The sequence below is a fragment of the Drosophila montana genome, unplaced genomic scaffold, assembly GCF_035044405.1.
Source record: "Drosophila montana isolate Dmon_TW-CO22-7 unplaced genomic scaffold, ASM3504440v1 contig_2081_1, whole genome shotgun sequence".
In the NCBI taxonomy this organism is placed as follows: Eukaryota; Metazoa; Arthropoda; class Insecta; order Diptera; family Drosophilidae; genus Drosophila; species Drosophila montana.
In genome coordinates, this window is record NW_026996991.1 from 1,678,967 (window position 1) to 1,691,789 (window position 12,823).

At 40.7% G+C, this 12,823-nt stretch overlaps 2 protein-coding genes across 4 annotated transcripts in view; one reads left to right on the forward strand and one right to left on the reverse strand.

The window, feature by feature from the left end:
• Positions 1-12,823, reverse strand: part of Prosap (prosap) — a 73,859-nt gene that overhangs the window by 28,295 nt on the left and 32,741 nt on the right. For 2 of the 3 annotated variants that reach the window (XM_064680129.1, XM_064680126.1), the window contains exon 2: positions 8,110-8,618. In XM_064680129.1, the coding sequence (XP_064536199.1) occupies positions 8,110-8,286 (177 nt within the window). In that variant the 5' untranslated portion in view covers positions 8,287-8,618. The remainder of the gene's footprint in view (positions 1-8,109; positions 8,619-12,823) is intronic. The other variant, XM_064680128.1, reaches the window with a different exon arrangement.
• Positions 6,777-7,728, forward strand: LOC135426773 (uncharacterized). Its single transcript, XM_064680066.1, has 3 exons — positions 6,777-7,208; positions 7,374-7,497; positions 7,558-7,728. The coding sequence occupies exons 1-3, from the start codon at positions 6,942-6,944 to the stop codon at positions 7,650-7,652; spliced, it is 486 nt and encodes a 161-aa protein (XP_064536136.1). The 5' UTR covers positions 6,777-6,941; the 3' UTR covers positions 7,653-7,728.

Here is a 12,823-nt window from a genome sequence, read left to right on the forward strand (position 1 = left end):
GAACATAAAATAAATAACTTTTTTAATCTGATCGTAAGTCGAAATACGCAAATATGCAAAAATGCAAATATGCCTAAATAAATTAAAAATAAAATAAATTAATGCTAAACTTAAAAGAGTGCCCAAAATAAAATACAAACTAAATTTAGAGCAATTATCACAAAATAAATAAATGATAAATTTGGCATTTATTGCCCTCTATTAACATGGGAAGGTTTTTAAGTCGGGCATATATCAAAGCAATTTATGAGCATGTACTGCATTCCGTTTATAAATCACAGCTCTTCCTATCTAATGGCAATCGGGAAACTATGTTTTACGGGCCTGCCTCGCGTCTCTATAAAACTTTATCACTTCATTTGCCTGACAAGCGCAATCCCCACGTTCTCTTATCTAGCCGAAAATAAAATTCTCCAAAACTGGAGAAAGAAACAGCAGCAGCTGAAACCAAAGAGTTGCCACAAGCCGCGCCCCAATAGAAGTAGTTCAGTGCGGTTCCGTTGGCGCCTTATCAGTGCCATCTTTATTGTGCCAAGGCGATGTAAGTGAATGTTCAGTACAAAAGCTGCGCAATTGAATAGAAGAGGTTGAGAGCGAGGGGCAGCATGGAGGAAGCACAAAACTATGCCATACTCAAAATCAGGCACGTCGCAGGACTCGAAATGCTCTTTGAAATAGGAGCCAGCAAGAGAGAAATGAACTGCTCGGGATGCCAACTATTAAATACCCTTACGGATACAAAAGAAGATGTCCTAGAAGATGAATGATTATCATATCACTTAAACATATAAAGAGCAGATATGATATAGTAGTGGGGCCATACTGAAGATATTTTTTTCTACGATTTGCAAATTTTTGTGACGCAATTGTAGTACCCTCGGCAAGGGTATTTGAAATGCTAAAGAACGAGGCGTGCGCTTGTGGCAAGTGCCAAGTTAAGTTGACATACAAATTAACGGTTCAATAGAGAGCGGCATACACACACACACGCGCGCACACCCACAAACACACACTCGTAAGTATCTCAAACGGGGTCTCTGTGGTACTTGCCACAGGCTCCGGCTTAAGCTCTGGGCCAGAAATGATGTCGTGCGTGCGCAAACTATGCGCTGTCATTAAATCTAACGAGTGTCTAGGGTCTGCGACTTGTCTTTACATTTTGGTAATGGGAGTGGGACTGGGATTGGGATTGGTATCGAGATTGAGATTGTAGCTGGATTTGGGTACATGCAAAATGTCTATATTCTACATTCTACTTTGACTAAGAGACAGGCTGCTGGCTGACAACGTGGTTTTCTCATAAGCTCGAGCATTAGCCAAAGCATTAGCTTTGGCTTAATTACACATCTGTGACAGCTTCTTCTTATACTATTTCTAGGGTATCCATAAATTATGCCCTTATAATGGGCTGGCCAAATTACAGGCACAGATTTATGGGCCAATTCAAAAAGACAAACATTTAAATTGATTTAAGTTTAACCATAAAATAGCCAGTTTCAGCAAAGAAATGTCTAATAAACTGCTGACTGAGTCGCTGATTTCAAAAGGACAACGAGGAAGAAAGTTTTATTCGGGTTGCCGAACTTTAAATACCCTTGCACACATACATTAGCTATATCAGACAGTAACTCTACTTGCCAATGGAAACTGTGGCGATGGTAGACTTTATAAGAAAACCAAAATGCCTTTTGCCATGCTATTCAAACTTGGCTTATATCAGCCATCCTTGCCGTTGCAGCCCGCTCTGGTAGGCGAGTCTGACACACTCTGTCAGCCCCTCGCACTCGTTTTGCCACAGAAAGTCGTTTTCAATTGAGCTCAAAAGCTTAAAAGCCAATCAATTCCCAGCGACACACGTTCTTTCCCTCTTCCTCTCGCTCTCGCTCCCTAGGGGCAGCGTTAAGGCAAGTGGCAAGCATTTTGTATACTCTTAGTTTACTTTGAATTTATTATGAGAAATTATTACAGCAGATCCTTAAAGTGAGCTAAATTAGTAACTGATTTAAAGGTTTTCGGATAATATTTTCTTTGCTTAGATTAATCAAGTACTTCGCGCCTTATAGGGCATTCAAGTTTCGTCTAGTCATTTAATTACTTGCATACATTAACGTACATGTTATTGAGTGTACCTGTACCTGATGCCAAATCGAAGTTCAGGCCATAACAGATGGCTGGAATCTATTAAAGCTGTGCATTACACGCAAAACAACTTAGAGCGAACCGGTAAGCTCTATGTGGCCCGCCCACCTAAAAATAAAAGCAGAAAGAAACGAGAAAAAATAAACCCCCGTATAGCGATTAAATTGATTAGCAGGCGGAAATCAAGAGCAAGACCAAAACCTGACTAAGAACCAAACGCATGGCCCACACGCAGTGCTCAGTCATGCAGTTACAACTGGAGCATTGATTGACTGATTGACTGCCTGTTTGACTGATTGATGATGTGAACTCTAATTGAAGTGCGCTACTCTCGCTGCTGACAAAGGCAATTGGTGGACTACTCATCAAATTTACGACGATTGCGTATAGTCGCTGGCGATAAAGCAAAGATAGTCTGCAAATCAAGTGGCCGATAACACAATGCCCGATAAAGCAAGACAAGTGCTACACTCGGAGAAATATCCTAGATACTTTACTTATATCAGGAGCAAACGTTGCTCAAATCCTAATTTCTAAAGCTGTTTCATTTTAAAGTCTTACTTAATTTCAGAATATGCATGAAATATAATTTAATATATGGACATATTTGAATTTAAGGCACAGTTTTCCTTTCAGTGTACTCTCATTTCCTCTAGCATATAAAATGTGAAAATAATGCAAGCTCAACAGACATTTGTCTTGGATTTGAAAATAGCCTCTCACAAAGCTGTTAACCAAACAAATGGACTCATGAGCGAGGCATCTGGATGAGCTGGCAGGGCAGCTGGTGAGTTGCAAATATTTGTGCGTTGATAGCACTTCATAAATACCTCTGCGAATTGCGTGTGAGCATTATGAATTGTATTTTATAGCACTTGTAAGTGTTTCGGCCAGCAAAGGCGATAAGATATACCATATACTCAGGTTACGGGTATAAATAAAGAACAACTGCGTTCTGGCGGAAGTACAGATTAGAATCAACCAACCCATGCTTCTAGATCAAATTCCATTATTTAAATTGTAAAAAGCACACGACAAGCGCCTGCTTTGGGGTTCGAGTCCAGCTTTTTGTCAATTCAAATATATACTAATTGATTCATTAATGCTACCAGACTTTTTGAATCTTCTTTGCCGCAAGTAGAAACCGTAAAAACTTATCCATTGACAACTTATCCAATCTCACGCTATGCTCAAGCAATTTACAGTTTCGGGCCATGTCATGACTTGATCTGCATGAGTCGCACTCACACGACACTCACGACACTCACAACACTCACGTTTCTCATATGTGATTGGCACTCATTTAAGGCTGGACACCCACATGCCGTTATGCAAAACTAGCGCTTGGTTCCCAGCGAACCGACTCTGCAATGGGTCCAAATACACTTGACAGAGACACCCAAAAACAAAAAAAAAACAAAAAAACACCCCCCAACCTCTGCCCCACACTTGGGAACAAACAAATGCAACGCCCGTCTGTCACTTGTTGTTGCTTGTCGCTGTTGTTTTATTGAGTGAACCCGGTCCGTGCAATTAGCTGGAGGTCGTTTGTCCGGCCAACATTTTGGCTGCATGTGTGTGTGTCTGTTGTATTGATATTGAAATGGGTGTGGAACGTTACCCACGTCAGGCAAGCGGACAATGTTTTGGCCACAATTTGTTTAACAAATTGTTATTAAATCGTACAATGTCTGCCAATGATTGGCCATTGTGTCAAGTTAATTGCAATTCGGAGGCCCAAGACTGAAGCTGACGCTGAAACTGAAACTAAGTTAGGCTGTCCACATTTAAGCCAGCCAGTTTCTGGGCCCTTTTTGGAGCCAACCAAAAAAAACGAGTTTTCGGTTTTTGCGCAGATTTTCTTTGTTTTTCTCTATTTTATTTTTTAGACAGACTGTCATTCAATTGTCAATATCTGCGCAGCTCGATCGTCGATCGTCACGACTTGCTGTCTTCTGGCTGTCGGAAATTGGTTTTGCATTGAACTTCAATTGAAATTTGCTGGCACGCTGGCAGCTTGGGCCACGGCCATGGGCGTGGCGGCTGCTGGGGCGCGTGGCAGCTGCGAGCGTTACATGCAGCGCAATATTTCAAAAGAAAGTTGAACTACATAAAATAAGTCTAATTAATTGACTGGAAATTGCATTTGGGCATACACTTTCAAAATGGAGCGTCAGATTCGGAATACACATATATTATCGCTAGCTATGGCAGATTTCTCGACTCAGATCCGATTATGGAAGTATTTACAATAACGACAGATCGCTCTTATAGTAACTGAAAGTATATGATATAATAAGCGGCAGTTCTTAAAAACTTATGTTTACCCTCATGAGGAAGCAAAGATTGGAATCAAAAAAAAATAATTGGCATCAGTCTTTTCGGGGGTTTGAACCCCCGAACATCTCGCTCAGTATGTCTTTCAGCCAATACAAACTCGTTCATATTTATTGATTACTTGTGCATGTTTTTGTTTCCACTCAGCAAACACAGACTCGTATTCTGTCTAAAATTTGTCGACACTTTGAATTGCTCGTCTCCAAAAGCAGCTAAGCATGAAGCTAAGAAGCTGCTGTTGCTGCTTAAGCTTAAGATTGGGAACTGCTTTAATAGCCCTGATAACGGCATTAATGTATGCCACGTCTATGGTGACTATGGCGCTCCTTCTGGCTAACAAGCTGCCAGGTAAGCGATGGCAACGCCCATTACATCATAAAGCAGATAGCACATCCTCGACTGTCCATCTCTTTAGCCGAGCTGGCCAACGAATATCTTGGCCAGGATACGCAACTGTATGTGCTCATTGCATCATCAGTTATGCTAATAAGCGCTCTCTTGTTAGCCTTTGGCGCACAATTGGTAAGGAACTGTATCTAAATCTGCAACTGTATCTGTATCTGTATCTGTAGGAAATTCCGTTCTTTCGTGCTGCCCTGGCTGCTATTCGTTTGCACGCACATCGTTGCTGATTGTATAACATTAATTTTGATTATACGATACGATGGGCCTATATATTTGATTCTTATAACATTCACGGCCTTGAGTGAGTAGAGGATATTTAAGACAGGGCTGCAAACCAAACTGTTCGAACTTTGGCTGAGAGTAAAAATAGATTAAAGTTTCGGGTTCGAACAGGGTTGGTTCAGAACCGATTTGCAGCCCTAATCTTAACGAAGTCCTTAACTATATGTAACCGTATTGCGTTTCAATTGCAGCTATATACATTTACTTTTGGCTGGTTGTTTTATTCTTTTTTAAAGATCTATTGGCCGATTGATGTTCCATTTTTACAATTTCATATTTCACTCAAGTCTGCTTCGCATTTATTGTCAAAATTTTAGGTACACTCAAATACGTGTACGTATTAGCACTCTTCTTTTAGCATAAACTTGGTCATGCTCTTTCGGCGATGCTGCTGCTGTTTTCCCCTGCGTTATGGCAGCCTGTCTATCGGCATTGTATTCACCTGTTTCTTCTTTGCCGAGATGGCCGTCCATGGCGAGCAGAGTGTTTTTCTCTGTAAGTCTTTATATATATATTCCCTTATCCATCCTACATATGTTTTCTACACTGCCCTTTACAGATACTAAAACCACCGACTGGAATTATGTGCAGTCGATCATTTTGACAACCGGTATTATTTCCTCAATAATGTTGATATGTGGTGCCTATAAGGTAACTTGCTCTACATCTACATACATGTCTTCAAAGAATTCAGCCAATGTCTTTTACAATATCTGACTACTATTGGCAGGGAAGACGATGTCTCTTAATAGTCTGGATGATAATCTTCCTGATCATATTCATATTATACCTCGTGATGTCTATTATAGATTTATGCATGTACCATTACACAATTGAGGGAGTATGCATGCAAGCGATTGTTCTGCGTAAGTCTGCTGAAGGAATTATCTATTCTACCGTCTTATTATATATTTTACTCTCATTTAATTAACTCCTTTATCAGTTAGTATAGCCCTCTCACTGATGTTTGTGCATTCCCACTTCAGGGAACTCTCGGTTTAATGCAAGAAATTATATTCAACTTTCATAAATTGCGTACGTGTTTAATTATTTTTATTTTCTATTTTTATGATCTATGGCGTATAAAAATCTATATCTATATATATAAAAGAGTGTGTCTTGGCAGACTTACTGAGTTACACAAATTGCAGAAGCTTCAGTAATCTCTGTAGATATTGCTTAAAGCTTATATTAAAATAACCTCATCAAAAATGCTGCCAAATATGTTTGCATTGACAACGTAATGTCATTAGCTTAGTGGAAGGTCTTTGGTTCAAATTCAGCAGCAATTTCCTATTTTGGTGTTTATGAATAGCATTCTTTACTATTCTCACAAAGCAAATATCATTTACAATAAATAAAAAGTGAAAAATATTAAAAGAATGCCAATGTATAGGCATGTGTTGTCAATTTGAGCGGGTTTTTATATTTCTAAGGTTGGAAGGAATTCCCCAACTATTTTTGGTGCAACTTGCAACGAGCGACTCTGGCTAACATTTTCTAGCATATAGCATGTATATATGTAAATATTTTGTATTTCTTATTCGTTTTATGTTTGGCTTAAGCAATCGAGTTGACCTTTTGTAAAATGTTATTGTATACTAAATTTGAGAGCTATCATTTACAAAAAACTGTGTACTCTCCACAGGGCTTAACTTCAAAAAATAAAACTTGATTTTTGATTTCAAATATTTCATAGTTCCAAATTACGTGAAGACTGGGAGGATCGTAGCATATCGCTTATTTTTTTTCTGGTTTACTTATAGATACTAACCAAGATGGCTTGTCACTGCAAGTACTTTATAAAGATTTTGAACAAATGCTGCTTCTGCTTCTCACTGCGCACGGGCACATTATTGTTGGGCTGCATATTCTTGACCTGGTTCGTTTACCTATGCCTTGGAAGCGCATTCATGATGCGGTGCATCTTCCCCAACGAATATCAGCGGGAGGTTTTTGGTCCTCCAGCAGCCCCAAAGACAACAATGGTCTTCTCGTTCTTCGGCATCATAGCAGCTTCAATGGTCTGCATTGGAGTGCATAATGTGAGTAAAAAAGCAGGAAAACCTTCTATACTCGGAGTGCCAAATTGTGTATAAACCTACAGGTATACTCCTATGGAAGATGTCTCTTTCATATGTAATCATAATGCGCTTTTAAAGGGCATCCCTCATTCTCAACGCACTTTTACAGAATCCTTTCTCCCACAGAATAACGAACTGTTGTTCCTGCCATTTCTGGTGCTCACTCCTTTCTATATCCTCGTGCATATAATTGCCATGATAGTCTATGCTTGGGTCTGGGTCATCATCGCTCTCTTCGTAATTACAATAAGTGAGTGGAAGTGAAGTTTGGCTGATTTTCTTCTAATTGGATTTCCACTATCTTACGCAGTTGTTTTAATCTATGCCTGGGTGATAATCTTCTCCTACTTTTCGGAACTGCGCTATGCCTACGATGATGAGCAGCCCCACCACACCTACATTTAAGACACAAATTGGTCAAAACGGTTTGTTTATCTGCTTGTTTTAATTAATTTGCTGGAGTAAAAATTGTGCAAGTGAATATCGCGTTTTAGTCGCCAGTTTTCAGGGAGTTGCCAACTGTTGTCATTGGAAAAATTTTCCCGTGTGTGTGGAAAATGCTTGCATGAATATATTTTCTTTAGTTTTTTCGATGTACAAATTCTTGAAGATTAACATTTCTCGAATAAATCAACTTAATTATGTGGAAATGGAAATGGATGTTCAATGGATATGGAAAATTTCAAGAAAATGCTTGGCTCGGGGATATCTGGGGAGTAATATCTGATATAATGGCATACACGTATGATTAGGGCTTATCTTTTACACATTCTATTTACACGACTTTCTGGCTGTCATGCATGATGCGTCATGCGGGTTGATCTGGTTGTCTGAGGTTTAAGAGTTGGGGGTCTGAACTTACCTTTGGCAGTGAGGCGAGCACCTGCTGCTTGACATCCCAGACGAGACGCTCCGATGGGAACTGAAGACACTTGTAGACATTCAGCTCCGGCACATGGATGCGCACCAGTAGCCAGCCATCACGGGGCTCTGGCGGCGGCTCATCGTCAAACGCACCCGGCCCGGACGTGCTGTCCATATTGGCCGGGTTCTGTTTGACTTTGGGCGTGGGTGGGTGATACGTCGTAATTTTGACGGCTTTTCGCGCACAGCGTCACAGCTTACAAAAAAAAAAATTTATTGGCTGAAGAGGCAAGTTTTCTGCCTTCCCTTTTCTTTATTGTCTTTTATGCTTTTAAGTTGCTTTGCAGCTCGTATTTTTCTTTGGTATTTCAGAAATCTTGTCAATGGCGCATTTATTTGATTGAGCTGGCCGTTGCCAATTGCTGAAAAGCGTTTCGCTCAGACATTTCCTCGGAGCTTTTCCGTTGAGTGGACAGCTTATCAATTGGAAAGTGCATTATAATGCTGCTAAAAAAAGAGAAAGGTTTGAGAATTGATTATTAATTAGTTATAACAATCAGAGAAAAAAAAAAAAAAGCTTTAACCTTCAAGAACTTTTTCTCCAAATCCCGAAATACGACTTTAATACCGTACTCAATCTAGAATATTTAATAGTTAGCTTAATAGTAAAGTTCATACTCTCGCTTAGTACGCAGTTTTTCTCTGAGTGTAGCTTCGCTTTTGTGAGTACTTAAGTAACCACGCAAGACGTCAGATATGTTGTCACAGCACTTGGTTGACGCAAAAAAAGTTAATTTGTAAATTGGTTTACAATTTTTTTAGCGACTGCATACCCGACCTCTCCGCACCCTCGCTTTAGACAGTCAGGCAGTCTGTCAATCGGTCGCTGTCATTGTGTCAGTTGCACGGACACTTCCCCATAAGCCCCATAAATTGTTAAGGCGGGCAAAAACCAGGCACATTCAACATTCGCTGTTGCTGTTGCTGCTATTGCTGATTAGTCTCTGATATTGACATTTTATAGCCGCAGCAGCACACTCACTGCTGCAGTCGGAGTTGCAGTTGCAGTTGCCGCAATTATGCACAAATTAAATTCACACGCTAACCTCAACAGCGAAAAAAAAAAACAAACTGGAAGGCGGTTTTTATGGCATCAGCCTGAAAATGTGTGCCAAAGCGTGTAGAGAGCGCGGCGAGGGGATGGGAACGGGGCATTTTATGGCAGCCGTGTTGATTGTTTTAGTAATTGGCTCAGAACGGTTCGTAATAAAAGTTGCGGGTGGCAGATTAGCTGAAAGCATCTTTAGCTGGAACAGAAAGTGATAGGCGATCATTTACAGAAATTGGGTCAATCAAACTGATTGACGATCAACGCACAGCTCAATCTGTAGTATCTAGGAGCCTGCAATGTTCACAGTGCTAACCGTTTGGTGCTGTGAATGAGCTCTAAGACGGCATTCCTACCGCAAGGCTGGAAAACTTGATCAAACAAATTTATAAAAATCCACCTCACGGTCTCACGCGACTCTTTTGCTATGCCTAAAACACACAATTATATTCGGAACAAATCTTTACAGCAGTGCTCAAGCATAGCTCAAAGCATTTCGAGTGCCACTTCTCTTAGAACACTTAAACAAGAAAAGCCAAGTACAACACTCAATTATCTCGCTCGTAAATCATTAAATTGCGCCTAAACGATTCAGATTGTTGCAGTCTACTTATTTCTTAACTAGAAATATATATGGCTTAAGAACCTTCAAGTAGAAAGCACATTTGAAAGCGAGTTGAGTTTTGTTGTTGTTTTTTTTTTAATAGAAGGCAATGCAAACAGAACACACAAATATTTATCCAGTTCAGTGCACTCGAAAAGGAATCCAGAAACACGACAATTGAAAAGATGTCACGGTCAAGAAACTGCGTACACTTTGCCGAAATACATAAATTAAATAAATTTAAACAAGTGGACTGAAAACAAAAGCCGTTCACCTTGGCAACCCACCTGTCAATCAAAAAGGCCAAGTGAAAATTATCAACTGCTCAACTGCGACTCCAATATTTTGGGACAGATAATAACATGGCCAAGGCAAAGGCAAAGGCAAAGTCAAAGGCAGCTGATTTGGCTAATGATGAGGCACGACTGTATGATAAGCCCTCTCTTTCAATTCTCTCTGATAAGAACTGGCTATGAATTCTGGGGCGCTAAGGTAAACAAAACTTTTAATTAACAGCAATTGTCGCCTCATACATTACGCATACGCATACGCCACGTGGCCCCAAGTCATTCAACTTAATTAAAAAAGCAAGCGGAGTGTGCCATATCTATGCAATAATCATTTTATGCGCCTCAAGTTTATCAGCAGCAGAAGAAGAAGTGGGGGCAGTTTGAATTCAATTATACTCTGCCAAAGGGCATTCTAATTCAGTGACCGGATGTGTAACGCACGCAAGCTGATAAATGTTGTGTGTATATCCGTTATAGCCGTGTCCCTCTGCTTTTATCCGAACTCATCTTTTTGTTATCCTATAGCATTCCAATATTATATAGCTGGCATACAAATTATCGGTCGTTCAATTAAGGCTATATTGTTTATCAAGAAATCTTGTCAACAGCGGAATATAGGAATCTGAGAAATTACATAAATCTATTGCCCAACTGCTAAGGTATTTAAGCCTTGGTAATTCGAAAATAGCTCTCTCTCTCTCTCTCTTTCCCTCGTCTCGAATTGAATTGAATTTCAGCGCGCTGAATCTTTGGGTCTTAGCCCAAAGTTTAACGCTGACATTTGCTGCGCTTTTTATGGCCAATCGCTTTTAATTGGAAAAGTTGCTAAGCCAACGTTTGTTTTGCAGTTGAAAACCTCCCCAGCCACCCATTCCGCTGCCCCTTTCTATCCAACAACTTGGCCAATACTTTTTAATCGCAATTTAAAGTGCGCAGTGTTGATTTATGAATAGCGCAAAACAGCAACAACTCAATTATCGCAATTATGGTGCGAACTGCAACACCAACAACCACTAAAGCAACAACATTTGATTACCGCAATTTCCATGCCAGCTAAGTGCAGCGATTTTTCACTTTAAGCGCATAATTTTGCACAAACAGCATTTGGGCTTGGGGCTGCGCAACCCCTTTTCTGTTGACTTTGATTGAACAATTATGTTTGACCTTTGCGCTTGTGACATGTGCACAAATCAAAATTAATGTTGGCTCTGCTCCTCCGCCCCTCCCTTGGCCTGCTGGTCATTTCGCTCCAATTGTTTTGTCTGTACCTGACAGCTGTCAGTTTGTTGTGTGTGCTTGTGTTTCGACCGCCAGGTGGCGCAACAGCCAATTCTCGCCCGCAACCCTCAAATCCATCTGACAGTTATGTGCTCTTCACGCCTGACAGGCAACATTTATTGCCGGGGGGTCTTTTATGCGCCCCAATTCCGGAATAAGCTACCTGATATATAGCTGATTCGGCGGACAGCAAATCCCTATAGAAATAAACAACAATAAACAAGGGTGCTCGAGAATACTATACTAAAAGATACTGTGTATCTGGAAGCCTGCCCCACATAATACAAAAAAATTTCTTTAATAACGTTTGCTTATATATTCCAATGTATATGCATATCCCAGGTCTTAACTATAACATTCAAAATATAACAAGGATCAATGGGAAATGTTGTCAAAAATAAACAAATATGAAGATGGATCCGTCTACATGTTATATTTGCGCACCCCTTTTTAATGCCCAGGGTAAAGTTCAGTTTTTCCATTTATGTCCATTGTTTACATTTTATAGTCTTACATTTATAATCTACGCATTTAGTGCAGACTTTTTGCAACTTAGTTGGTAAACTTGCAGTCAGGTTGTAAAACATGGAAAGCTCTTAAATGTGGACAACCCTGACGCCCACTTGAGCAGCCTCTGAGCTGAATGCACTCGAGTGCGCCGGCTGTCGCAAAGTTCAGCTCAAGTATTTGTGACACTTTCTGACAGCCATCGAAATTTGCCAAAAAGTAGATGAAGAATATTACAAGGAGCAGAGTGTGACTGGCAGAGTGCCCGCCTGCAGTGGCCTAACCCAATGCCCCACAAAGTGCAGCTGCGGCAAGTCTGGGCACACTTGAAAGACACTCAGCTGAAATTATGCCACATCGAATGGATTTTAGTGGAAATTAGTTCCCTGACTGATGGACGGCTGACTATAGCCCCGAGGGGCTCAGCGCGTTTTGTGGGTCAGCGTGCAACAAAATGTCACTCAGTTGCTGAGGCACTCATGAGTGTTGCGGCATTCGCAAGCGAATACCCTTAGTCATGCATATTTTAAATTGCGTACAGCTTTAAAGCAAATTACTTTTGTCATTTTAATGGCTGAGCTTGGAATGAGGCACTGTGATTTCGGCGACCAGCAGCTTGGGGTGGCTGGGCTGGTTCGGCGTAGGGGTTGGCTTGGGTTGGTTTGGGTTGGTTGTGTGGGAGCCACTCCGCAATCTTGTCGGATGTTGCGAATTATTTGCCTTGGCAACGCAGCACCAAATTGCCAACAACCAGCTGCAGCGAGGCGGACGGTCACGCCCTCAACCACAACTTAATAAATACACAGCCATTTTTCTCGAGCAGTGGCACAGTGAAACGTAATGGGAAAACTGCGAAATGCTGAGAGTCTAACTAGTTAGTCCTCTTTATACTTATTATTGGAATTCCTGTGCAGTTATTAGCTTG

Coding starts and splice junctions, on each gene's coding strand:
- LOC135426773 (XM_064680066.1), top strand. CDS start 6,942: ATGGCTTGTCACTGCAAGTACTTTATAAAGATTTTGAACAAATGCTGC. Junction 7,209..7,373: donor TCTGCATTGGAGTGCATAAT/GTGAGTAAAAAA, acceptor TTTCTCCCACAG/AATAACGAACTGTTGTTCCT. Junction 7,498..7,557: donor TCTCTTCGTAATTACAATAA/GTGAGTGGAAGT, acceptor TATCTTACGCAG/TTGTTTTAATCTATGCCTGG.